The following is a 25,956-nucleotide window of genomic DNA, read 5'->3' on the forward strand; positions in this document are numbered from 1 at the left end:
TTACTTTAGATTATGGTATTGCAATGCCCCTTGCTTCAACAATGGAATTTGTTAAAGTTTCAAGAGCATTGTCACTATCATGTTTTGTTTGCAAGGAAACATCAAATAACATCAAAATTACTATCGATGAAGGACTCGTATGTATCCCAGTCACTTCATGGGATATTTAAAATGTAACAGGAGCATGATCAGAATCATATTCAGCATGATAGTTGGCTTCAAAGGTGGCTAGAGTCGGATGAGACCAAATTATTTGTAGAAAGGTTTCTAGAACGAACAACCAAGTAAGGCTATCAGGGTATTGAATTGAGAAATATCCTGAAGAACACTCATCAAATAAAATTTTGCCGTTGGAATTTTTTTTTGAGAATTACTCCATGAACGATGTTTGGCATTAAAGTCACCAATGACAAACAATACCTTATTACGCCTAAATTCCCGCATATTATTTTGAAGCAATTAATTTGCTGCACAGTGCATTGAAAAGGCAAATAGGCAACTATGAAAGTATATTGACTTCAATGTGTTTCAACAGAAACACACAATGATTCATAATCTTTGGTTTCAAACGACAAAAAAGTTGTTGGTGCATCGCCTATGAATGATGATTGAAACTCCCCCACAAGCCCCATCAAGTCGATCATTACGATAAACAAAAAGTTAGGATCTCTTTTGAGTTTGGATCCAGATTTCAAATAAATTTCAGTTATAACTGCTATGTATTTGTTATTAGTTGATAGAAAATTAAACAGCTCGTCTTCTTTACCATTCAAAGAATTAGCATTCCAATTTAAATAATGAAAAAATATTTGGATCCATTAGTGAACGTAATCCGTTAACAATTTCATTAGTAAATTTTACATCAACTTGTGGCCATTGTGGTGGGGTTGAACATTGCATCAATTATTTGATTATTGTACTCAGTAAAAAAAAATAAAAATCAGCCATGTTACTAGAAATAGGTACATTTTCTGATGGTTTTTTGTTGGGATTTTCTGTTGATGAAGAGACGGAATAGAAGTTATCTGCGGTGGCATAAGCATGGATGGTTTCATTTGATTTGAGAAAAATAATAGAACGTTTGCTCGTAGGAAAACAATTCAAAGAGGAAGAACTGAAATTAGCTACGACAATATTGGCATTGGATTTTACTTGGGTCAATCAATTCAAAATTAAATGATTTGACTGGTTATCCGGCGGGAAAAAATTGCTTCTATATGAGTATGATTATAATTTACATGATGGATATGATTGTTAAGCAAACGATTGTCAATTGAAAAATGAGAATTGTTGGAGATTCTGCCTGGGGAATTCCAGCTACGAAAAACGTTGCCATTCATCTGCCTGGTACGAGCCTCAACGATTCTTTTGCACGAAGAGCAATCTCAAAAGTTGGGCGTATGGTCAGTATCCGTTAGCCTGTGCCACCAGGAAGAGGTTCTTTCAACCAAGAGCCCTCCTTACCCCTCTCGAGGGCTCGTAAGGCCTTAGTCGCCAGGTCCTCAATCACCATGTGGAGCAATGGCAACTTACCGCACTCCACCAGCAGTGGAACCACCGGGGAAGAATTAAACGCGCCTTAGCAAATCCTGTAGGCCTCATTGTACTGATGGGGTTAGGATGTTGAGGACTGACGAGTCCCCTCTGCTCCAGAATTCCACGCACTGCCTTGACTGCCTACTTGCCGATGCTTACGACGGGGAGACTCGGCCGGTGGAGAATGTTGAAGCAAACGTACATGAGCTTGGACTTCTAGGGGGAAATCATGAAGCCTAAGCTATCTGCCCAACGGACCACCTATTCTACAGCTTCTTGTACTTTATGCCTAACTCGCCAAGCGTATTTACCAAACATGGCCAGGGTAGTATAATCGGCGTACACAATAATGTGTTGGTGTGTTCTGAAAATTTGTGTGACTTCTGAAATTGAACAACTTTGTAGAACAGACCAACCACCCACAACTTACCGTTTTCGAATTGTAGCTATACATGTGATGCCCCATTTCCAGTCTCGGGTGGATTACAAGACATCGGTTACATCAGATCCGGTAGCAGCTTCGCTTTCGCGCTCCGGTACCGATTCTAAAATAGAACCAACGCCAGGCGGTCCCTTTTTGTGGCTTATTCCTGTATGGTCGCCTTCGAGTGCAGTGCTCTTCCTCTTATTACAAGTAAGAGGAGGTCCACCTTCAGAGACCACACTACTTTTTGCAAGCTGCCCCATAAGTGCCTTACTGTCTTTCTTGATCTCAAAGACCGTCTCTTGGAGCTGAAGACACTTGTTCTACAAAAGGGTTGCTGTAGGAGTTGCTCTTTTAAACACTCGGCAGGTGTCAGGCAAGGGTTCCGTGCCCACGTACTTTTCAGCGCGTTTTACCTTTTTCATCATCCTACCAATCGTCTTACTAACAGCGCAAGCAGGCGGATTCACTGCTGATTTGGAAGCTTTCTGCTTATTGTCAGCACCGGCTCCCGAAAAAGCGGTTCCACCTTTGCCTTTGCCCGGGCTTCTTTCTTCTTCTTGGCATTAACGTCCTCACTGGGACAGAGCCTTCTTCTCAGCTTAGTGTTCCTATGAGCACTTCCACAGTTATTAACTGAGAGCTTTATTTGCCAAATTTTTCATTTTTGTATTCGTATCTCGTGTGGCAGGTACGATGATACTCTATGCCCAGGGAAGTCAAGGAAATTTACATTACGAAAAGATCCTGGACCGACCGGAGTTCGAACCCAGACACCTTCAGCATGGGTTTGCTTTGTAGCCGCGGACTCTAACCACTTGGCTAAGGAAGGCCCGGGCTTCTTTTCCTTCTTTAAATTCTTCTTCTTCACAGGTTTACCCTTTGGGTCAGACACCTTTAGCTGCTGTCTAGGTACAGCATGCATAGTCTTAGTAAGACTTCCCCTTTTTTTACTGTTGTAGACTTTCCAAGCGTTCCGAAATGAAACACTGAGGTCCGTCCGTAACCGGAGAATAATCCTTTGAGTAAGTGGGGCACTTGTGGTTGGTAGGCTGGTGATTGCCACGACAGTTTAAGCAGAAATCCTATGCTTCACACTTGTTGCCTATGGCATGGATACCCGAGCAAACCCGGCAACCAGTCTTACCCTTGCAATCCTTTTTAACATGCCAATAATCATAACAGTTGTAATACTGCAAGGTACGGCATAGTGAGCGAGGGTCCTGATGCGCAAGAGACCGAACTTAACCATTTCCGGAAAGTTGGTACCCTCACAGGTAGTTTCGACCTTATCGTTACCACGACCCTTGCAAATCCTCTGAAAGTCCACAACGTCTTGTGAAGCCAATTGTCTCTTGAGGACTGCATCGGGAACAGTCGCTTTGGTTTCGCGGGATCATTCAGACAGGGTCCGCGTCCCCTCACTCACTTTGCTCAAGGTCATGAAAGATATAACAATCGAGAAAGGATCACTCGTACCCGAAGCAGCTTGAGTCTCTTCTCCAGTGTTATTCTTGAGGACTAGAAAAAGGTCAGTGCCACTGATCGAGAATTAACACTGCAGTCGTCGCTCTGTTGTATTTTGTACAACACTGGTGAAAAAAGCTCGCTTTTCTCTCACAACAGCAGCGTGGTGGTTCTGACAGTAGCGAACACTGGAAGGTTAATTAAGACTATGGGACCCATCTTCCCCTAAAATAGCTCCGTAGCTGAATGTAGATGCAGGCATCGTGAGTCGACCTAGCCTCGTTTTTGTTTATTGTCGCGACGCCACCAAACCGGATCGCGCCAGTGGGACTCGCGACGCGCTTCAACTCGCCGCTTTTTTAAATCAGTTTTTAAGTATCGCGCTACATTATTACGATATTTATGAAAACAGCACATTATTCAAATATTAGTCGTGACGATTTTGTTTCCTCGCTTCAATCAAAGAGCCTAAGCTAGAGCCTGCTTCGATTTGATATTCGGAAAATTTATCTAAAGCGTCGAACTGGTTGCTCATTTCGATGCAATTATAAACATTAATCTAATCAAGGGTTAATTAGAATAGAAAGAACGCATTTCGGAGAAACGTCCTTGCTTCCATATTTGCCACGTTTAGTAACAGTTTTAAAACCTACTTTTTTGTTCGTGCTAGCAACCATGTTCAGTGAATAATCGAAAGAAGACGTGATCTTCTGTGTTATAATCTTGTTATGTGATTCTAATCGGGTAAACCATGGGTACATTTTGTGGTTTCCATGGTGCTTTTCTTCATATGCATTGCTGTTTACGTTTGACGTGCAAATCTTGTCTAACTGGATCTCAATTGCGATGACACAAAGCAACCAAGGGATACTTAGCAACCATGATCGATAACACCGCCAACCCACGGTGCACCGCTTAGGGATCCCCGCTTAAATGGTTTCGCGACAATCTTTCAACAGAAAGTGTTAAGCATCGTTAAAATAAACTAATCGAATCGAACCTGATATGAAATTGTTTAGTTTTTTGGTCTATCCGATTGCGGGGTGCAGGAGAAATCTTTTGGAACAAACGAAAAGGGAACAAACCACGCTGGGGGAAACACGCACGTGTAAAATTCAACGGCGTTTAAATTTACACTTTTAATCTTTCTTTTCCAGTCGTGTAAATTTAAAACACATCTAAATTTTGAGTTGATTTTCATGCTCCAAATATGTGCATGAAAATAAACTTAAATTTACATTTTTATTTTAACTGTGTGTACTATATTAAGAAGGTGATATATTCCGAAAACTGACAGCTACTTGACGACGTCATTCCTATCCACCTCGAACAAAATTGCCTAAAAAATGATCTAGTGGTCCGGAAAGTATATGGTACGATAGGAGTGACGTCACATGTTAACAATCAAACTTGATATTTACATCAGTAAGAGCCTGCCTTGTTAGTTTTTATGCCGTGCGCCAACCTAGCAAAGAAATTCAAACTTTGACTTCGCCTTCCTTGTGAAAAATCTTACCGCGTTTTGTGTAACCGTATTTGATATTTGCATTACACAAACGCATATTTGAGTTCACTATCTGACGTTTGAGCGGTGCCGTGTTATTTACGTGACCATGGCAACGAGTGAATTCGACACCGCTCAAACGTCAAGTTAGTAAACTCGTGCATGTACCGTTGCACGAGTTCACTAATTTGACGTTTGAGCGGTGCCAAATTCACTCGTTACCATGACCACATAAATAACACAGCACCGCTCAAACGTCAAATAGTGAACTCATGCATCGGTCCATTAAAGATATTTAGTGGTGCAACTTTCCATTTTGAATTAGAAAATTTGTTGTTTTAGCTGTGTCTATGATGTTGTTTATGGTCTAATTTTGTTCATCTACTAAACGCGACATCAATTCGTATTGTAAATACCTTAATTTATAAGCAGCTGATGCATTGCTTTGGAGCATTTTCATTTACTCACAGTCACAAAAACCTCTTGCCTTTGTTGAATTTTCCCACCGCCCGAGAAAAAAAATCCTGAAAGCGTGGTGAGCTGCTCAGCCTGACAGTTGTTCTATTTTTTCGTTTCGTTCACGACGTAGAGCGCGCAACAAACGCACGAGAAGACGGTCGGTATAGGTATACCCAGTGGTGGTGATCTTCTACGCGCAAAGAAACCAGAAGAAAAAAAATCTTGAACAAGAAAACGGTCACAAGTGATTTGATACTTGCTGCTGAAGGGATTACGTAGCCTGTGGTTTGGTGATCGAGTGGAAGTGTTTTTGAGAACCACACTTGCCTAATAGTAGACACAGAAAGCGTGGACAGGTGGTCAATAAAAAGTGTTCACTGCGTGACCCTTTTCCCCCTGGTCGTAGCCGAGGATTTTCCGCAGTTTTCATAGCAGGGACAGAAAATCCCCACGAGTGAAAGTGCAAAGTGCGTGCGCGGGAAGGCAAAAATACCAAAAGAAGCAAAATTTATTAGTTTATTTATGTAACACATGATAATTGAGAAAATTTGCTCTTGAGCGTGAAGAAAAATGTGATTTTGGGTTTTATTTTCTGTTTGCAGGAGTAAATTTTCAAGTGTTTCAGCTTTGAAGAGTGCAGAGTGTGTAGTTCAATACGGCTACTAGTGGCTCATAAAAGGAAACCGAATTTCGCGAAAAATTTGCATCTGAGCAAAAATAAGCGAAAAATTGTGGAAACGAAGTGAAACCAAGTGAGTGATTAGTGAGCTTCCATCTGAACGTATAGCTGATCGGTGAGAGATTGAAGCAAGCAAGGATTAGCCGCCGGCGCCATGGCAGACACCTACGATGAGTACGAAGAAACGCACACCGTTACGAGGAAATCGGTGACCACCTTCAAGATCGAGGAAGTAAGTACAAAATCACTGTATATCTATTTTGTTTGTGTAGAGCTTTGAGATTTTTCTCTCTTTTATATTATGAATGGGTTAGCTGTGGTCCCATCATGATTAGTTGTACAGTCAACACCAGTCTATAAGGCCCACAAAAGGTTCTACTTAAATCATAGTAATAGGTTGAGCGTCATACCAATATTTCAAACAATTCAAATGAATACATAGTCTTCCCAAGTCGTCAATGTTCGAATGAGAATTGACAGTTAACCTAGTTACAATCGTTCCTAATGTTCCGAATCTGTCTATGAGAGATGATCAAATTTTGAATCGAGCTCAATAACTGCCATTTTTACAAAAACCGTGTAGAATCGGATGACTCAGTTATAAAATAATTTTTTTTAAATAGAGTGAGATTCTTTGTTAAGGCCCAAGTAAAAATGGTACAAAAGTCAAAACCAAATACACATTTTAGTCTTCTTAAATAAAGTCTAAGAAAATAAAAACACACAGCCCTTTTATTTGCTAAACAAAACAACTGTGCGTTTTTTCTTCGATTTGTAGGTTTAGAAGGAGAAAACTTCTCCTTTAGTTTTGACTTTTGCACCATTTTTACTTGGGCCTTATGACAATCTGCTATTTATGCTGAATTTATGATTTCGTCTTGAACGCCATTGATATCCAATCTTGTTGTTACTGGAAAAAATGAATTGATTTACTAGGCTTGCCCTACCCTCTTGACGCAAAAACAACATAGATTGGCAGGCCAGTTTTCAAATGCACAAATATTCGCATGAGCATGAACTGCCCATAACTGCATATTTGTAACATTGGACAAAAGTAGGCATTGAGTAAATGGAGTACCAAGTGCGCATTTTATGGCAGTATGAAAAACAACTAAAATTTCAAAAAATTACCGAAAACTCAAAAATAATTATTTGAGGCTGAAATTTTGCACAGCCAATATCGCATATTGGGTGAATAGTCAGAAAATAATTCTTATAGAAATTTAATTGCTACTACATAACGAGGCGCATTTAAAATCTCAATGTGACTGTTATTCGGTTACAATTAACAATGTGACAAAACAACTTGGTATTTTTTTTTTCGAATTTTTTGAGAACAATCTCACAGATTTCAGTAAGTCGATCGAAAGTGTTTGTTATTTGTTGACTCTCCACAGTATTAACTCGTATTTGACAAAAATGTCGAATGTGACAAATATGCAGTTATGGGCAGTGAAGCAGAATTCTAAATCATGCAAAAATCTTGTATACAAAGTACCCAATGAAAAGTCTACCCAAAAAATTTGGACACTTGGAAAAAAAATGCCCAGGATTTTATAGGAATCATATTCAAAATCCTGCCAGAATTTCACCTTGTAGATGCTTCCGGCAAAGATTTGGTGAGGCTCATGATCCGAAGTGAGGAACTTTGGCGAAAATATTTCAGTCAGAATTCTGTCCAGGATTTCACAACAATTCTCGCATAACTTCTGATCTCGCCCTAAAAGCCATTGGTAACCATGTGAGTAGCTCGTTGTTTCTGAGCATTTGATTGGATTTTCATGTTATTTAACAACGCTATGGAGAAGAAAGGATCATTATCTACCTGCCCGTGATGTTGGTTTGGATGCTTATTCTTTCTTGTGCTCAGAAACAACGAGCTACACACGTGGTTACCAATGGCTTTTAGGGCGTTATCTCAGAGTATGCGAGAATTCTAGCATACTCTGAGATAACGCCCTAAAAGCCATTGGTAGCCAAGTGTGTAGCTCGTTGTTTATGAGCAAATGAAAGAAAAAGCATCCAAACCAACATTACGGGCAGGTAGATAATGATCCTTTCTTCCCCATGGCATTGTTAAATAACATGAAAATCCATTCAAATGCTCAGAGACAACGAGCTACACACATGGTTACCAATGGCTTTTAGGGCGAGATCAGAAGTTATGCGAGAATTGTGCCTAGATTTTTTCCGGAATCTAGCTTAGTGTTCTTTTCAAAGTCCTTCCTTGAAATCTCTGAGGAATTTCTGTCGAGGATTTTATTCCAGGATTTTAAAAACTTATGTTTTGAATTTGATGTAAATCTTGGCTAGACGTATGTAGAATGTTGTTGAAGATTCTGTGAAAAGCCTGCTTATGTTGTCCGTAAAAATCTCTGTCTGAGATTTTGTGAAAAGCTTGTCTATGTTGATGTAATTCTAACAATACGAATCTAATAAACTGTTTTTTTATAATGAATCTCAATTCGAACTTCCCAAGTTAGATCCATTTGCAGATAAATTTTAACCGGTTTTAAAACTCCTATCGACAGGACCTAAAACTAAGCTGTAGATTATTTAAGCTTAAGTTCTAAGGGAAAAAAGTTCTAAAATAAAATAATTACATACCTTAAATATTTGTTACAAACTAAATTAGAAACTAAAACAGTTAGCCTTACTATGTCGAACATCAAATTGCTAAGAGTCAACGGGGCGAATAAACGAAGAATCTATAAAACCTTCGCGGGTTGCACAAAGTGGAGTCGCGGGCCGTACGTTGGGCATGCCTGATTTACATGTTATTTAAAAATGCTACGATGGAGAAGAGATCCTCCTCTATCTCTCAGTGATAATAGTTTTCTTTCTTGGTTAATTGATTTACTAAAAACTAACGAGCTACACACTGGGTTACCAATGCCGTTTTGGACGAAATCATAAGTTAAACGAGATTTCTCTACATTTTGCAGTTCTTCTTCTCCTCCTTCGTCTTGGCATTACGTTCTCATTAGGATAAAGCCTACTTCTCAGCTCAGTGTTCAATAAGCACTTTCATAGTTATTATGATACTCTATGCCCAGAGAAGTCAAGGTAGTTTCCATTACGAAAAGATCCTGGAATCGAACCCAGACAGCCTTTGCATGGCTTTGCTTTGTAGTCGCAAACTCTGACCACTCGGCTAAGGAAGGCCCCCAGTGCAGTTCTTAGCTAACTCAATTTTAGGGCCAGGATATACAAAACTTAGTGGTTATCTAAAGCATTTTTTTTAGTTTCATTGGTGTCCCAGAAAGTATGGGCATGACTTTGATAACGAGAATCACAGTAATTTTTAGAACAATTTAAAATGTTTATTTTTTGTGTTTTTCTTTAGAATATTTAAAATGCTACCTGTGATTAATGTGTTGAATCGAATAACTTTTAATATTAAACATTTAGATTTTAAAACATCTTATGCTTTGTTAAAAGAAAACTACAAAAAATGATTTTTATCAAAGTTTCACAACGTGATGAGCTAAGGTACATTGTACTATGGCCCAGCCAGCAGTTTTACTCAGAAAGATGCATTTTGAGCTTTAGAATGAAACATTAGACGAAAACGGTCTTTCATAAAGTTGTTTGCCTAGCTATCCCTTTGTTTGGTGTTATTGAAAATTAGGGTGGTCCACGTTTTCATGGAAATTGTGTAAATAACTTCTTATTTGAAGACATTATATGATACATGATTCAGCAAAGTTGTAGACCATCAAAGTTGTCTATGAAACACTTTTAGAGCCTTAAGAAATGCGTAATTTAGTGAGTGAAGAAACTCCTATCTTCGTTTGGAAGTTATATCTACAGTGAAACCTCCATGAGTCGATATTGAAGGGACCATTGACTCATGGAAATATCGAGCAATGAAACAGCAATCCTTTGGAAAGCTGCTTCTAGGGACCATCATAGTAACCATGAAATTTTGTTTTTAGTATGGTTCCATGAGTCGATATCGAGTCATGGAACATCGACTCATGGAGGTATCACTGTATATATAATATCTCTGATTGGGGCAAACATAAAAAATATTTTTCGATGGCATTCAAAAGACAAAATAAAATTATACGTTATATCATACAAAATAAGATTCTATGTTATATATTACAGATGTGTTATTTTTGTAACTCTAATGAAATGCCCTGATAAACAAAGCGTTTTTAACAGAAAAACTTCAATAACTTTTGAACTAAAATAGATACAGTAGAGACCCGATTTTATCAGCCCCTCGATGAATTTTAGGCTGACAAAATCGGGTCATATGTTTTGTTCTTGTATTTCAAATTTTGATGTGTTAATATTTGCTTATGTACCACGTAAACACCCTACAAAGACTTTAAAGGGAGCGAGGGACATTGGTGTAGCCAGGTTTTTTGATTATCAAGGGGAAAAAGAGCGACCATCACAATTTCATTTTCAAATTTCGCATCGAAACGATTTTTATACATTACCTATGCACTCTTTTTGCATGAGCCATAAAACTATGCAAGATATCCATCCTAATTTTTCACAGTAAGAAAAAAAAAAGATCTTAAACGCGTCTTGAGTGACGGTTCCATTTAACGTCTTGGAGAATTTCGTTTCGTAGGGATCCTTTTGATTGGTTTTTGCTCAGGCAATTTTGCAATTTTACTCTGGCCCTTAAGGCAACCGGAATCAATCTGAATCCTAATTCATGACATACATGACTATTGAATTATCTTAGAATTTTTTTAGGACACCGAAATTCCTAAAAAAAATATATGAAAAATCCTTAAAGTTTGTTTAGAAATTTCTTCAAATTGGCATCAGTAATTGGAATTCTTTTAAATATAATTCATAGAATGCTATGTAAATTTTCCTAAAAAAAATATTTTGAAATTCATCCAGAAGTTTTTTGAAGGTTTTTAAAGGATTACTTCAGAAATTACTTTAGGGTTTGACCTGGAACTGTTGTAAAAAAATTCTTATAGTATTCAACAAAAGTAATTTTGGAAAAAAATCTTTCAAAAGCTTATGGAGTTATTCAAAGCAGAATCCCAATATAGCATCCCCATAAGGAGCAAATTTTAAGGAACATATCGAGATATTGGTGTAGAAAAATACGAAAGATTGTATCAAGAAGTCAAAGTAAATGAAGTAATTCCTTAAAAATAAAACTACTTCATAGGAATTCTGTATGTAGTTTCTAGACGAGTTCAAGAGAGAACGCATGAAGAAATATTAATCTTAAACGAATACATTGAAAAATCTCTTTAATGTACCCAGTATGTTTCTGGAACAATTTATACAATTACAGTATTGGACAAAACATTTGCAACTTTTTCGATTTTCTATACAAAATGACCAACTTTGGTAAGCTAGATCTCAGTTATTTATCGTCCGATTTGAATGAAATTTTCACAGAACATCAGATATAACTTGAATTTTAATATATATGTTTAAGTGATTTTTTCCAATCATGGGTTTATAAATTATAACGGTTTATCTAAAGTGTAATTTTCGACGAAAAATTCAAAACTATTTATCTCAAAATCTGATAGCTCTACACAAAAACTGTCTTCAGCAAACTTGTTCACCTCATTAAAATCTACAACTTTGCTGAAGATACCATGAAGCTATTCCTTCAATATGTTTAGTTATGTCATTTATAAGAAATCGTCAAAAAATTGACTTTAGTCAAACCGTTACTGCTTTTGAACTTGTGATTGGAAAAATTACTCAAAAATATATGTTAAAATTTACGTTATGTCTGATGTTCTGTCAAAATTTCATTCAAATCGGTCTATAAATAACTGAGATATAGCTTACCAAAGTTGGTCATTTTGTATGAAAAATCGAAAAAGTTGCAAATGTTTTGTCCAATACTGTATTATAAGAATATTTTTAAAAAAAAGTTTCATCAGGATTCCATAGAATGATTTTTAAACTAGTATTAAGAGAAATTCTTGGAAGAATACATGAATGAACCTACACACCTAGATTATTTTTCATGAACTCGACTGTGTTTTTCAATTTCAACCATTGTCAGGTTGCCAAATAACGAAGCACGATTTTCTGATAGGGGAAGGGGTGGTGAAATGAACAGGGGTGGTAAAATGAACACCGTGCCTTTTACCTAGAAAAAACAAATTTTGATGAATTTTTATCACGTACAGACAATTTAGAGCATAAATCGGAGTGTTCGGATTGATACGGAAGTCAATTGAAGTGAAAATATCAACGAAAACGAAGATTTAAGAAAACCACGTTTGAAAATTAGTGCTGACGTAACTTTTAGCTCGGAGGACTTGAGGTTTTTCAGTGAGGTGATTATCGTTATGATATGGTGTCAAATCTGATACCTTTAGAATCCTTTTTGAATGGATTACAATCATTAATGGATATATTTTCGGTTATGCAATGAAAATTTTCAGAAATATTTGTTTTGCTCACGTTTTTTGCATGATGTTCATTTTACCACCAACAGCTGTTCATTTTACCCACATAGTGCAGGTAAAATGAACATTTGTATCTTTTTTTGCTAGCGATAAAAATATGTGAAAATTTAGCTATTTTAGTCTGAATTCGTGTCGCTGCTATAGATATCATCCCTATATTTGATGTTGTGCGATAGAGCTATACAAATTCCTCGTGTTTCTATCAGAAACAAGATGATATCCTTAAGGTGTTCATTTTACCACCCCTTCCCCTACTCGAGATCTTATGAAATTCGTTTGTCGACTACTCGGCTGTGCATATCTCTATTGCGAGCTGTTGGTAAAACCTTCGAACAATTTTTGGCAAGATTTTTTGAAAAAGCCTGATTGTTTGGTAGACTTTATAAGTTTTATTATTATCTATCATGACGTAATTCTTGTATAAATACGAGTACTGGAGACCATTCATGATGAATTCAAATACAAGAATAATTACTGTTGTAAAATTGTTCTATCGTCCAGAAGGCAGGAGGCATTGCCATTGCCCCTCTTTTTTTTTCTTTTTTTTTTTTTTTCCTTCTAAGCAATGGGGGGATAATCTGCTCAACAGACTCCGGACCGAGGTCCGGGAGTGTGGGGTTGGGGACCATTTACTACGTACAAGCAGTAAACAGGACTACACCCCCGACCCACTAAACCATTTCCATTGCCGCCAAACCCTTCGTCTCTCCGGGACCACCAAGAAGGCATTGCTTCGGAGAGGGGCTATTGCACATCGCATCCTCCAGGTTAGCTGCGTAGCCATGCAGCAACGAACATCGATGACACGCTTATGGGGGTCCACCAAGGTAGCATGCTGGCGCATTGCCAGCTTCCCGGGTGGTCCTCACCTCCCGTTGTCCGCTGAAGGCGGGCAGGGTCGACCACTAAGCCCGCGCCCAGCTGCACCGCAGGTATCAAGAACTGATACTGCGGGCTTCGCAATTTGACCTACTGAAGGCTCAGGCCCTATCAGCTAGCACCAGCTGGGATTGCTGACGAAGGGGCCTCCACCTGCCCCGAACAACCAGAGGCTCGTATCCACCACGACAGCAGCGCTACCAGGATGTTCTCCCCGCGGCCACTTAATCGCTGTAAGGGTCGATCTCGACCGTAGGGCACCGGTATGACCTACGTAGCCGACTGCGAACCCTTGGACCACCTGTTGATTAGCGTCTGCACTAGTCACTCCTCGAGTCCTTACGCCACCTCCTTTGGAGTTCCGAGACGATGTGGGTGATAGCCGATGAAACGGCATTCCAGCCAAACTCGTCTGCACACATCCTCTGGACCAAATTGTCCGGAGTCGTGTCCCGACCGCATGTGGCAAACATGCGGTCACGCATTGTGCGGAAACGCGGGCACACGAACAAAACGTGTTCCGCCGTTTCCTCTAAACCTGCACAAACTGGACATTCGGGAGAACCCGCATGACCGAAACGGTGTAGATATTGTCTAAAGCATCCATGACCCGAAAGGACCTGTGTTAGGTGGAATGTTAGTTCCCCATGGCGCCTATTGACCCAGATATCTAACCTCGGAATCAACCTGTGAGTCCACACTCCCTTAGTGGAACTGTCCCACGCACGCTGCCATTTGACCATGGAGGCCAGTCTGGCAGTCCTGCGTATGCCTCTTGTGCCGCGCATTTCGAAGCACTCTATGTCTTCCATGATAAGGATACCAATAGGCATCATACCGGTGATGACACAAAGTGCATCGTGTGACACGGTACGGTACGCGCTCGCAACCCTCAGGCACATTAGCCTATAAGTACTCTCTAGCTTGCTACGGTAGCTATCGGTACTCAAAGCCGTGCCCCAAGCCGGGCCACCATACCTCAGTATGGACGAGGCGACACTGGCCAGAAGCTTACGCTTGCTGGCGTACACCGCAGAGCTATTGGACATCATCCGGGACAGTGCCACAATAGCTGTGGAGGCTCTCTTGCAGGCATAATCGACATGGCTACCGAAGGTAAGCTTGTCGTCGATCATCACCCCCAAGTGTTTGACGGAGCGCTTCGAAGTGATTGTGCAGTCGCCTACACTGATCACCGCTTGCTGCACCGACTTTCGGTTGTTGACAACAACAGCCTCAGTTTTGTGGTGTGCCAATTCCAGTTTCCTGGAGCTCATCCACTCCTCCACAATTGCGATCGAGTGGGCTGCAGTCAATTCCACTTCTTCGATCGATTCACCGTAGACCTCCAGCGTAATATCGTCGGCAAAGCCAACGATGACCACACCCGCCGGGAATTTTAATCTCAACACCTCGTCGTACATGACATTCCATAACACCGGACCCAGGATGGAACCTTGCGGGACTCCTGAGGTTATGTGAAAGCACTTCCGACCCACCTCTGTGTCATAGACTAATACCCGATTCTGGAAGTAACTTCCGAGAATCTTGTACAGGTACTCGGGTATCCCCAGACGCAGGAGCGCATCAGCAATAGCCGCCCAACTGGCACTATTAAATGCATTCCTTACATCCAGAGTCACTACTGCGCAGTAGCGAATACCCCTCCTCTTACGCTGGAGTGCTATCTCAGCGGTTTTCTTAACCGTCAGAATAGCGTCTACAGTGGACCTCCCTTTCCGGAAGCCGAACTGGTTGCCTGAGAGACCATTTACACCCTCGGTGTACCTCGACAGTCTGTTGAGGATGATCTTCTCGAGCACTTTCCCCACCGTGTCAATCAAGCATATTGGTCTATACGCCGACGGGTCACCGGGTGGTTTCCCCGCCTTTGGCAATAGTACCAGGCTCTGCCTCTTCCACGCATCTGGAAATACTCCCTCGTCCAGGCATATCTGCATAGCAGATCTGAACATCTCGGGAGCCTCCAAGATTGCGACCTTGAGGGCCAGGTTTGGAACTCCGTCCGGACCTGGTGCCTTCCCCATGCTTAGGGATTTTGCAATCCCTACAAGTTCCTCATCAGTTACTCTATCCTCATCACCAGCCCCAATCCCCGGCTGTCCTACAAAAGGAGGCCATGGGCTAGGGTTGTGGCGCGGGAAGAGCCCCTCGATGATCCCCTCCAGCATCTGTGGAGACTGCTCCGTAGGAGCAATTGCACCTCTTGTCTTCGCCATTACGATCCTGTAGGCATCACCCCACGGGTTCGCGTTGGCACTCTGACAGAGTCCCTCGAAGCAGGCCTTTTTGCTTGCCCTTATCTCAGACTTCAGCGCGACTTTGGCAGCGGTGAACACCGCCCGTCGTTCTTCACGCTCCTGCTCAGTACGTGCTCGCTGCATCCGTCTCCTGGCCCGTAGGCAGGCACGGCGCAGGTTCGCAATAGCTTGAGTCCACCAGTATGTCGGTGGTCTCCCATTCCTAGGGTGGACTTTTCTAGGCATGGTCGCATCGCATGCACGCGTAAGCACCGCTACCAGTTCGTCCCCGCTTAGGCCGAGTAGGTTACGCTCACGGCGGAGCGCCTCCCTAAGTACTTCATCATTGAAGTACGATGTCTTCCACCTACGAGGGCTTGGCCTTGACCTAGCCGCTTCCTCAACCCGCTGCCTGCTGTTGTTGTAGTCGATACTGTAGCGAACCGCCAGGTGGTCGCTGTGAGTGTAGGCATCGTCTACCCTCCAGTTCGAACTACTCGTTAGGCCAGGACTACAAAAAGTAACGTCGATAATCGACTCCGCTCCGTTACGGCTGAAGGTACTTTTGGCACCAACATTAGCCAGATCGACATCTAGCACGGCCAATGCCTCTAGCAGGATTTGACCTCGCTGGTTCGTGTTACGGCTTCCCCATTCCACGGCCCAGGCATTGAAGTCACCCGCTATTACAACTGGCCTTCGCCCTGTCAGCGCGGTCGTCATACAGTCCAGCATCTGCGTGAACCGCTCGGTCGACCAACTCGGAGGCGCATAGCAGCTACAGAAGAGGACCCCGTTTACTTTGGCGATCACGAAGCCCTCGTAGGTAGTAGACACCAACTGCTGGACAGGGTATTTACCCGTTGTCCATATCGCCGCCATTTTTCCGGATCCATCCACGACCCAGTTGCCGTTGCCGGCGGGTACTCGGTATGGGTCCGATATGATGGCGATGTCCGTCCCCCACTCAGCAACTGACTGGTACAGCAGTTGCTGAGCTGCGTCACAGTGGTTCAGGTTCAGCTGCGTTACCTGCACTGTGATTTTTCGTTGATGGCTCGTTTGAAGGTCGGGCACCTTGAGCCTCCCGTTGGGTGATTGTTGTTCACGGACTTGCCGGAACAAATCAAGCACTTGGGAGGGTTCTTGCAGCCTAGTGCCTTATGACCTTCCTCACCACAACGCCTGCACAACTTAGTCCTATCAGGGCCTTTACAGCCCCAGGACTTGTGTCCAGGTTCCCTGCACCTAAAGTAGTTCACTGGTTGCTCATGTATGTTCAGTGAACATACTGACCAACCAACCTTGATCTTACCTACCTTAGCGGACTTATTTGCGTCTGCCACAGGTAGGTGTACTAAGGCCACCTAAGTACCTGCCGAACCTTTCCGTAGCTGAACGGCGGTGGTGGGCACCTGCACTTCGCACTGTTGCCGCAGTGCCGTGACGAGCTCTTCTGCGTTAGTGATCTCGTCAAGGTTCATCACCTTCAGAGTCACTGACTGCGTCAGAGCCCTCACTTCAACACCAGCGCCAAGGACCTCTTCCGCCAAACTTTTGTAGGCGGCGCCCTTGCGCTCCTTGTCGCGCTTAAGCTCGAGGATCATTTCACCTGTACGAGTGCGTCTGACACTGCGTACGTCGGCTCCTAGATCCGCAAGCTTCGCGTCACTGCGCATCGCCTTCAGGACTTCCGAGTACTTGGACTCTTCCGTCTTGATGATGATCGCATCACCCTTTTCGCGCTTGGCACCTACCCTCCTACCTTTCTTAGGTCTGGTATCCCTGCGCTCCTGTTTCTCCTGTTTCTTCTTCTTCTTCTTCCTCACTACGGTTGTCCAGGGGGCGTCCCCCCCCTGCTCCGCCCTGACCTGTGGTGATGGAGGACCTCTCAAAGGTCGCAACCCCCTGTTCCCATCACTCCGTGAGGGGCCAGCCTTTTCGGGCCCACCCTTCTCGGCTTTCCGGGACGCCTGGCTGGGGTCCGATTTTCCGGCACTTCTGCCGGTTTTCGGGGTCAGTATCCGCCTGGCCTTACGAGCGCCGCCGGGTAGCTCCTCCCCTGACGGCTGCCTCGCGCGCTTCTGCGATTGCTTGCTGTAAGCATTCGCTTCCACGCTTTTGGGGCTGCCCGCGAAAACGAAGGGTTCCGTCTGGGTAGACTTCGGCACCTTCAGTTCCACGGGTTCTGCCGCAGCCACAGTCACCATGGGTTCAGCATGGTTCTGCTTGGCCGCCAACATTGACTTACGAAGTCTAAGCAAGGCCTGTTTGAGGTCCTTGCTGATGTTAGACTTCGAGGACGCAAAGTCAATTATGGAGTCGAGCTGCTGTGCAGCCACTTCCATCGCAGAGAGCCCATCTCTACTTTTATTGATGGCCCTCATCAACCACGCTCCATCCATAACTTCACCCGATGCGTTAGCCGGGGATGAAATATGGGTTCCAGCACTGGCACTACGTGCACTGCTGCCTCCTCCTGCTTCTACTCTCCTCAACGGAGATCTAGCTAGCCCACTTCTTGCGAAGGGGTTCGCTTCCCTACTACTGCTACTACCTGCACTACTACTATTGTTTTGATTAGATATTGTACTCATTTTTGAATCCCACGAGTAGCACGGGAAAAGAGGTCCACCACGCCAGAGCCCTGCATTAACGCGGTAAGGGACAAAATACTGTGAGGGGTGCCCAGGTGCCCCACAGGCTCCGTTAATGGCCGAACATCTTTTTCACCCCTTCGACCATTCATTCCTCAGCACGGTTTTTCGCATCACACCTTGAATTGGGGTTACCCCGTTTGGTGGACTCTTACCACCGGAACGGGTTGTCCGTAGTTCTATTCTGGACGCCGGAACTACACGGCCAATGCCATTGCCCCTCTGGCTACGCCCATGCGTGCATGACATCAAACATCATCATCAGTATTAATGTAAACGTTGTAAAACATGAAGAGGACAATTTTTCAATATACTCAAAATTGGCTGTCAAAATCGGGTCCAAAAGCTGACAAAATCGGTGGTATACAAAATCGGGGGCAGACAAAATTGGGGGCTGACAAAATCGGGTCAGTACTGTATTACCAATATTTTTGCATGCAAATTTGCATTTTGTTAAGTTCTAGAAGTCGTTCATAGACTACTTTAACGAGAAATCTTAAAAAAAGGAAGATAGGGCTATAGAACGATGTTGAAGATATTCATAGTATGTATTTTTTTATAATTTTGTATTTTGAGCATGAAAATAAAAGTTTATACAAAAATGATCCTCTACAAAATTGTTTAGTAAAATTTTAGTTTTTATACTGTGTCATTTAAAACTAGGGTGGTCCACAATATCACATAAATAATATATTTATATTTCTTATTTGCATAAATAATGGTATGAATGGAATAAACGGAAAGAAATGAATGGTTAGGGGGGGGTCTAAATAAAATCTAACCGCAAACGGAGCCGGTGGGATGCCAGGGCGCCCTCCACAGTATTGAGTCCTTCCTGTGCTACCCGAAGCAATGGTGCAGCTGACCTTGTGTTTCTCCGAGATAATCGATATGTTGCGTTTTAATTCAAACTATCCCCTATATGGATTCGCATTATGCGTTTTACACAGTGTATCTACGCCTTTTCGCCTTTGGCGACTTTCAATAGATACCGATCTAGTTTTCTCGCTGCTGGTCTTTTTCGTGCTGAGATTGCAAAAAGCTTAATCCCTAGGCTAAGGTTGGGTTAGCTCAGATCAATGTTCAGCATAAAAAACAGCAACAATCAATATGCGCAGACTCATGGAAAATGCTACAGCCCATATGGCGCTGGTTCAAGAACCTTTCTATCGTAAGAGGATCTATCTAGGTAACCTTGTGGACCCAGTTTTTACTACTTTCAGCAAACTTGAAATGGCAAACTCGCGCTCCATGCCCCGCTGTTACTACACTAATTTGTGGATTACCTACCAGAGATGTATGTGCTGTCAAAATCGATGCTTCTGTTGGCGACCTCAATAGGAAATACGTCTATTGTTGTTGATACTATCAACATTATGGAAGCTTTTGAAGAAACATGTCATCTGCGGTCTGTGAAGACTACAAGAGGGACCCCTTGGTGGAATTCCGATCTCAAAAGGCTCAGGAAACAATGTAGAAGGAGTTGAAACAGACGCCGGATCAGGAGCTGGATCAGAGTCTTTCAAGTCGACTCGCAAGGCTTATAAGAAGGCTCTTCGTTCTGTTGAACGATCCGGCTGGAAAAACCTTTGTACAAATGTTTCCAGTTTGAGTGGAGTTAGTCGGCTGAACAAAATCCTTGCAAAATCTAAGGATTTCAAAGTGAACGAAATTCGCTTACCTAATGGTGACTTTACTTCTTCCGATGAAGAAGTTTTAGAATGTTTATTCAATACACACTTCCCCGGATGTGTGGACATAGCATCTACGGATGAACCAAATGTCTTTTCATGTAGTTACGAGTCTCTGGCATCGGCTCGCAGTATCGTAACTACTAAATCGATTCAATGGGCACTTAATAGTTTTGCTCCTTTCAAATCTCCAGGAGTAGATGGGATTTATCCTGAGGGATTTGAGTTTATCAAACATGTTTTGAAAAAGCTACATGTTTGCAGTTTTGTGACCGGGTATATTCCCAGATCCTGGCGTGATATTACTGTAAAGTTTATCCCGAAAGGAGGACGTGCGTCGTATGAAGAAACGAAGAGTTTTAGACTAATCAGTCTGACCTCTTTTCTTCTGAAATGTCTGGAATGCATGATCGATCATCACATCCGTGATGTTTATTTAGCAAACATGCCTCTTCATGTGAATCCACATGCTTACCAATCTGGGAAGTCCACTGTGATTCTTTTACACAAAGTTATATACGATATCGAGAGAGCGTTCGCTCAGAAGCAATCCTGCTTGGTTGTTTTCTTGGATATTGAGGATGCCTTTGATAACGTGGTTTTCGATGCCATATTGAAAGCTGAACTAAACCATGGGCTACCGCCGTGCGGGGTGACATTGGGCCTAGGGGGTGACTTTGACCGCCCTTTTCGATGCATCTCATGACTAGTACGGAAGTCAAAAAACTAATCCATGACCATCCAGTGGCTATTTATAACGTATTCTTCAAGCTTGCAAAATAGTTTTCATTATTCTGGTTTTAGTTTGCTGTAAAAATCTTGGCCCAAAGTTACCCTTATGGCCCAATGTCACCCCGCACGACGGTACCTACAATGATTACAAATTGGATTCATCAAATGCTTGTGGGTGCCCCCCCCCCTTTTGTGGAATCTCGTAGCAGATACGCTATTGAGGCAACTCAATAATAGCGGTTTTCCAGCTTATGGATTTGCTTATGACTATCTAGCTTTGATTGTTGGTATGTGCATAAGCACCCTATTTGACCTGATGCAAAGTGCTCTTCAGGTAGTCGAGAGTTGGTGTCGCCAAAGTATGTCGGAGTCATTCTAGATTCCAAACTTTCATGGACACCTCACATTGATTTCAGAGTCAAAAAAGCTTGCATGGCCTTCGGTCAATGCCGGCAAACCTTTGGTAAAACTTGGGGCCTCAAACCCAAATATACCAAATGGATTTACACAACAGTCGTTCGACCAATATTGGCATATGGATGTCTTGTGTGGTGGCAAAAGGGCGAAGTGAGAACAATCCAATCAAAATTGGGCCATCTCCAAAGGATATGCTTGATGGCGATGTCTGGTGCGTTCTCTACGACTCCCACGGCAGCGCTCGAGTCTTTTTTCGACGTTGTGCCACTACACATACATCTTAAACAAGAAGCACTTTCTTGTTTTTACCGTTTATGGGATCTACTGGAGAAAAATCCAGTGAATCGTAGATCTACACACACTTCGTTGTTTCCACTTTTGGTGAATTGGAACATAATTGTCCTTGCTCCAAGTGATCTACAATTGCTTGTCACTTTCCTTACAGGACGTTTACCACACAAACAATATAGTATGTTACACTGATGGCTCCCTTCTCGAAGGTAGAGCTGGTGCAGGTGTATATTCTCGTGAGCTTAAGCTGAAGCAGTTTTACTCACTTGGTAGAAACTGCACCGTTTTTCAGGCGGAAATATTTGCTCCTATGTGTGGAGTGCAGCACTTCAACAGCGCGTAATGGGTAAAATCATATACTTCTGTTCCGATAGTCAGGCTGCTATAAAAGCTCTTGCTTCGGCCAACTCAAGGTCGAAGCTTGTTATCGCATGTCGAACTCAAATTGAGGAAACTGAATTCAGTCAACTCTGTAAACCTTGTATGGGTACCTGGCCATTCTTCCATCCCGAGATAGCCACAGCTCGACCGGGGTGGTGCTGTATATGACTGGAGGCTCGACCATTCTTCATTTGATAAAGATAGCAAAACAAAAATGTTACCCCAGATCCCCATAATCATCTCGTAGGTACTACTGACAGCCATTTTTTTTTGATTCAGTGTAAGTAACGGATTGAAAGCTTTCCGTTGCAATGATGAATTGAAAGAAGTTCTTTTTCCCAACTTGCACATTTGCACTCCCGATGACTTAACATTTTGTATTAGGTAATCTTCATAGGTCTTATGACGGGATTGGTGGTCTGATGGCTACCGCTTCTGCTTCATATGCAGAAGGTCATGGGTTCAATCCCAGGCCCGTCCCTTTCCTCGTACTTTGTAGTTGTACATCTCTCACTTGCTTCTATCTTCCATTCTAAATATATCACACTCAAACTATTCGTTCATAGCAAACGCTAGAACCAGAGACGGACAAGAAACCGTTTCCCTAACGCTTCCTACTTCCACGCGCACGCCTTTCTTACGCCTGATACATAGGCAGTCTGCTAACCACAAAAGCAAACCTCTCTGCCATGCCTTTCCCCCAATCCATACACTCCCGCATGAACTGGCGTGGATGCAGTGGAATATACGGTCTACGTGGGAGCCAGTTCAATGCATCATCAATTCCTCCCCCTTCCCCTCATTGGTCTGCATTCTGACGTGGCAGGTGTCATTGTTGCCTAAAAATAGAAGATCATCAACACTTATACACTGAGGATGTCTGTTAGTCCCAAGCAGTCATTCGGTTGGTTCCTTGTGTAAGTGCAGCTGATCTGGCGATACTGGAGTGCATCCACGGGCGGCCAATCAACCTCAATCTCTCTCTCAATCTCTGTATTAGGTAATCTTCATAGGTCTGATTAAGATGCTCATATAAATCGTCCTTCGTGTTATCTGGCTTATAGTTCTTCGGCACTTGTAGTATCCATATCGCTTTTTTAGCTAGAGATAATTCACAGTACTTTGAACCCTACGGGATGGCAAGGTTTCACTTAACGTGTCTTTAATTTGATTTCGTGACAGATCACTTTTAGCAGTTGTGCTAATTGTAAATTGCTACCTTCATAGCAATGGACTATTTTCTCTATTCCTGTTAGTTTTTCCAGCTGCATGTTCCATTATTCTACAGAATCGTTCTAAAAAAAAACTATTGTGGTCTCAATTATAAAACTGCATTATTTCGTAGAAATATGTTTCGTGTTTACAATTGCGTCCATCTCAATGATGAATGGTACACAAGACGTACTTGTTGTTCAAACAAGAAAACGTTGAAGGACGTGACCTGGGAGGGAGAAACCAATACAAAATTTCTGTACGTCATAGTGAGCCGAGATTCCGCTGTCACGAACTGTCACTGTGAGCCCAGATCTCAAACATTGGACTAACATGAAAAAGCGCGTAACTGATGAAAACACATTTTCGCTTTTCATCAAAAGTGACAAAAATTGAATGAAAATCAATTCATACACAAAATGTAAGTAATGTCACGTGAGCACCTTCCAACTAATTGAATATAAAGCATTGAAAAACGCATCGTTTTACTTTTTCCAATGAAAATTATTATTTATTGCATAGAAAACTGTGGCCCTTTTTCCATGTTTGTCAGGAAAGATCGAAAGTACACAACAAAAGAAAACTAGCGGTTTTCCCCAAGCCTGCCTTGGTTGTTGTTGGAAAGCTGGAGTTATCTTGTAGTTCAAACAAACGTTGTTCTATATTTCGTATGTAGTATCGGTGCCTCCCTCTCAGGACGTGACCATCCGCATGACATGAGTTCAGTGTATAGGGAATTCTTTTCTCATATGGTCAATAACTAATTTTAATATAACGTTTGAATTGCTCACTTATTTTAAATACAATTTAAATGTGTAGTCCAATCGCTTTTTGTTTTTTTTATTCGAAAATAAAATTAAATTTATTCTAACTAATTTCATACCAGGCAATCACACTTCGTTTCGCTTGGTAGGAGTTGGAATCGTTCCATTGACCGGCAAAATGGGAATAGATGCGTTCCATGTCCAATTAGTCACATGCCGCCGCATTTCACTGACCTAGATAAGCCAGTACACTTTGCGTTTTTTTTTTAACTCGAAGGGGTGTCTCACAAACTTCTATTTGCAAAATCGCAGTGACTGACACGGACCCATATTCACGACAGCTTTGGCTTCGGATGTAATATTTAAACATTCATAAAAACATCTTTCCAACAACCTGCGTTGCATTGATCAAATGATTTCATTCACCTTTGGATGAGAACTTTGGGTTCACCTCTCACCGGATGATGACGTAAGTGCTATGGTTTCTCACCTGAGCGCATGCTCCTGTCACTGAGTAAACACGTTTTCCGTATGACGCACTTGATGTTTTGATTGCACCTCAAAAATTGGCTACCCTACACCTAATGTTTGATCGTGAGAAAATTCGTTGGCATAGGTATGGGTGCAAATCAGATGAGTGCTCCGGTGTGAACGATTCTAGGCAACAGGTGTTTGTTTGAAAATAAATTCGGCGACAAATAATGTTTTCGAGTGGATTTCTATGTGATCGTGCATGCAGCATTGTGAGCGGCTGTGAAGACGACGGACCACCAGACGAACATGTGTGGGCGGATGATCATCGCCGGTAGACCTTGAGATTTTGATATTGGGGGAACTGGTTATATCAATTAATGTCATGGTGGTTTGAACAGATTCTTCTTCTTATAGACATAACGTCCTCACTGGGACAGATCCTGCTTCTCAGCTTAATATTCAATGAGAGCTTTCACAGTTATTAAATGAGAGCTTTCTTTGCCAAAGTTTTTCGCATTCCTATATTGCATGGCAGGTACGGTCATACTCTATTTCTTCAGAGACTATCTATATAAATAAAAATGGAGTGGTGTTTGTATGTCACGAAATGGCTTGAAAACGGTCCAACGGATTGCCGCAAGATTTTCACTGTTGCACTCCTCAAGGGATGCGACGTGTTCGTGCAAAGAAAAAGTTCAGGAAAGTCGACGGATTTATCGGGAAAACGGGAGAAGACTAAGGTGTAATTTGTATGAGAGATTTCTTGACGTTTTCCAACAACCTACTTGATGGCAAAACGAAGTTTGCCGAAACCACTAGTTATAGATAAACAAAACATTACAGACAATCAAACAGATAAACAAAACATTTCAAACAATCTTTTCAAAATATTGGAAATCGATTCAATGTTTTGAAATTGAAAAAAAAATTTATTTAAAGACACCGCATCCTAAATTTGATCGAAATTGATGATTGTACTTTACACGTTTATACATTTAGTGAACACCTTGTATGGAATGACTTATTTGAAATGTTTCCATGGAAAATCTATCGTTTATATGCAACATTGTAAGGCAAGATTAATTAATTTACCACGTTACACCCGATTCTGTTTTTACACGGTCGTGCAAAAAAAGTTTCCATACAAATTTTTCCACCAAAACCTTATTTTTGCATGAAACGTCGAGAAATGGTGTTACTTTTTTTGCACGGTTTTTGAAATTTTGAACTGAAAACTTTTTTTGCACGGTACGCATCCCCGTGCAAAAACAGAATCGGGTGTATATATGTCCAACAAGCAGGTATATATCTCAAGAATATTTTAATTGAAACTTAATCAACATGTTGAAAGCCCATTTTAAAGTTGGAATCTGTGTCAAAATAACATCTCTGGCAAAGCAAATGACACATCGACATCGGATGCAGTTGAATGGGATTTGGAAATTGGGTTAAGCCCCCTCACACGAATGTGGTGTTTACAGATCCCATCCACCCAGTCGGTCAGCTTTTGTTTTTCTGTAAACATCATAAAGAATCTCAAAACATATCCTCCCGAGTGGACTGAAAGAAGACACTGGCTGCGGATGTTATAGTTTTGCCGATTTTCAACTATCGGCACGTTATCGACTGGGTGGTGCAAGCCATGCTGTATTTTTCCGAGAAGAAGTTTTTATGAAAATTTATGATTTCAATTTTGGTGCGTTTTA

The 25,956-nt window shown here is 42.0% G+C and overlaps 1 protein-coding gene across 12 annotated transcripts in view; it reads left to right on the forward strand.

Moving 5' to 3' along the window:
* The window catches only part of LOC5568680 (tropomodulin), a 198,473-nt gene that overhangs the window by 10,778 nt on the left and 161,739 nt on the right, over positions 1-25,956 (forward strand). For 9 of the 12 annotated variants that reach the window (XM_021847430.1, XM_021847450.1, XM_021847472.1 and 6 more), the window contains exon 2: positions 5,993-6,301. In XM_021847430.1, coding sequence (XP_021703122.1) covers positions 6,224-6,301 — 78 coding nt within the window. In that variant the 5' untranslated portion in view covers positions 5,993-6,223. Of the gene's footprint in view, positions 1-5,454; positions 5,548-5,640; positions 5,747-5,839; positions 5,858-5,992; positions 6,302-25,956 lie in introns of those variants that run through there. The other 3 variants (XM_021847427.1, XM_021847433.1, XM_021847441.1) reach the window with 3 other exon arrangements.

Source organism: Aedes aegypti, chromosome 1 (assembly GCF_002204515.2).
Source record: "Aedes aegypti strain LVP_AGWG chromosome 1, AaegL5.0 Primary Assembly, whole genome shotgun sequence".
Taxonomy (NCBI): Eukaryota; Metazoa; Arthropoda; class Insecta; order Diptera; family Culicidae; genus Aedes; species Aedes aegypti.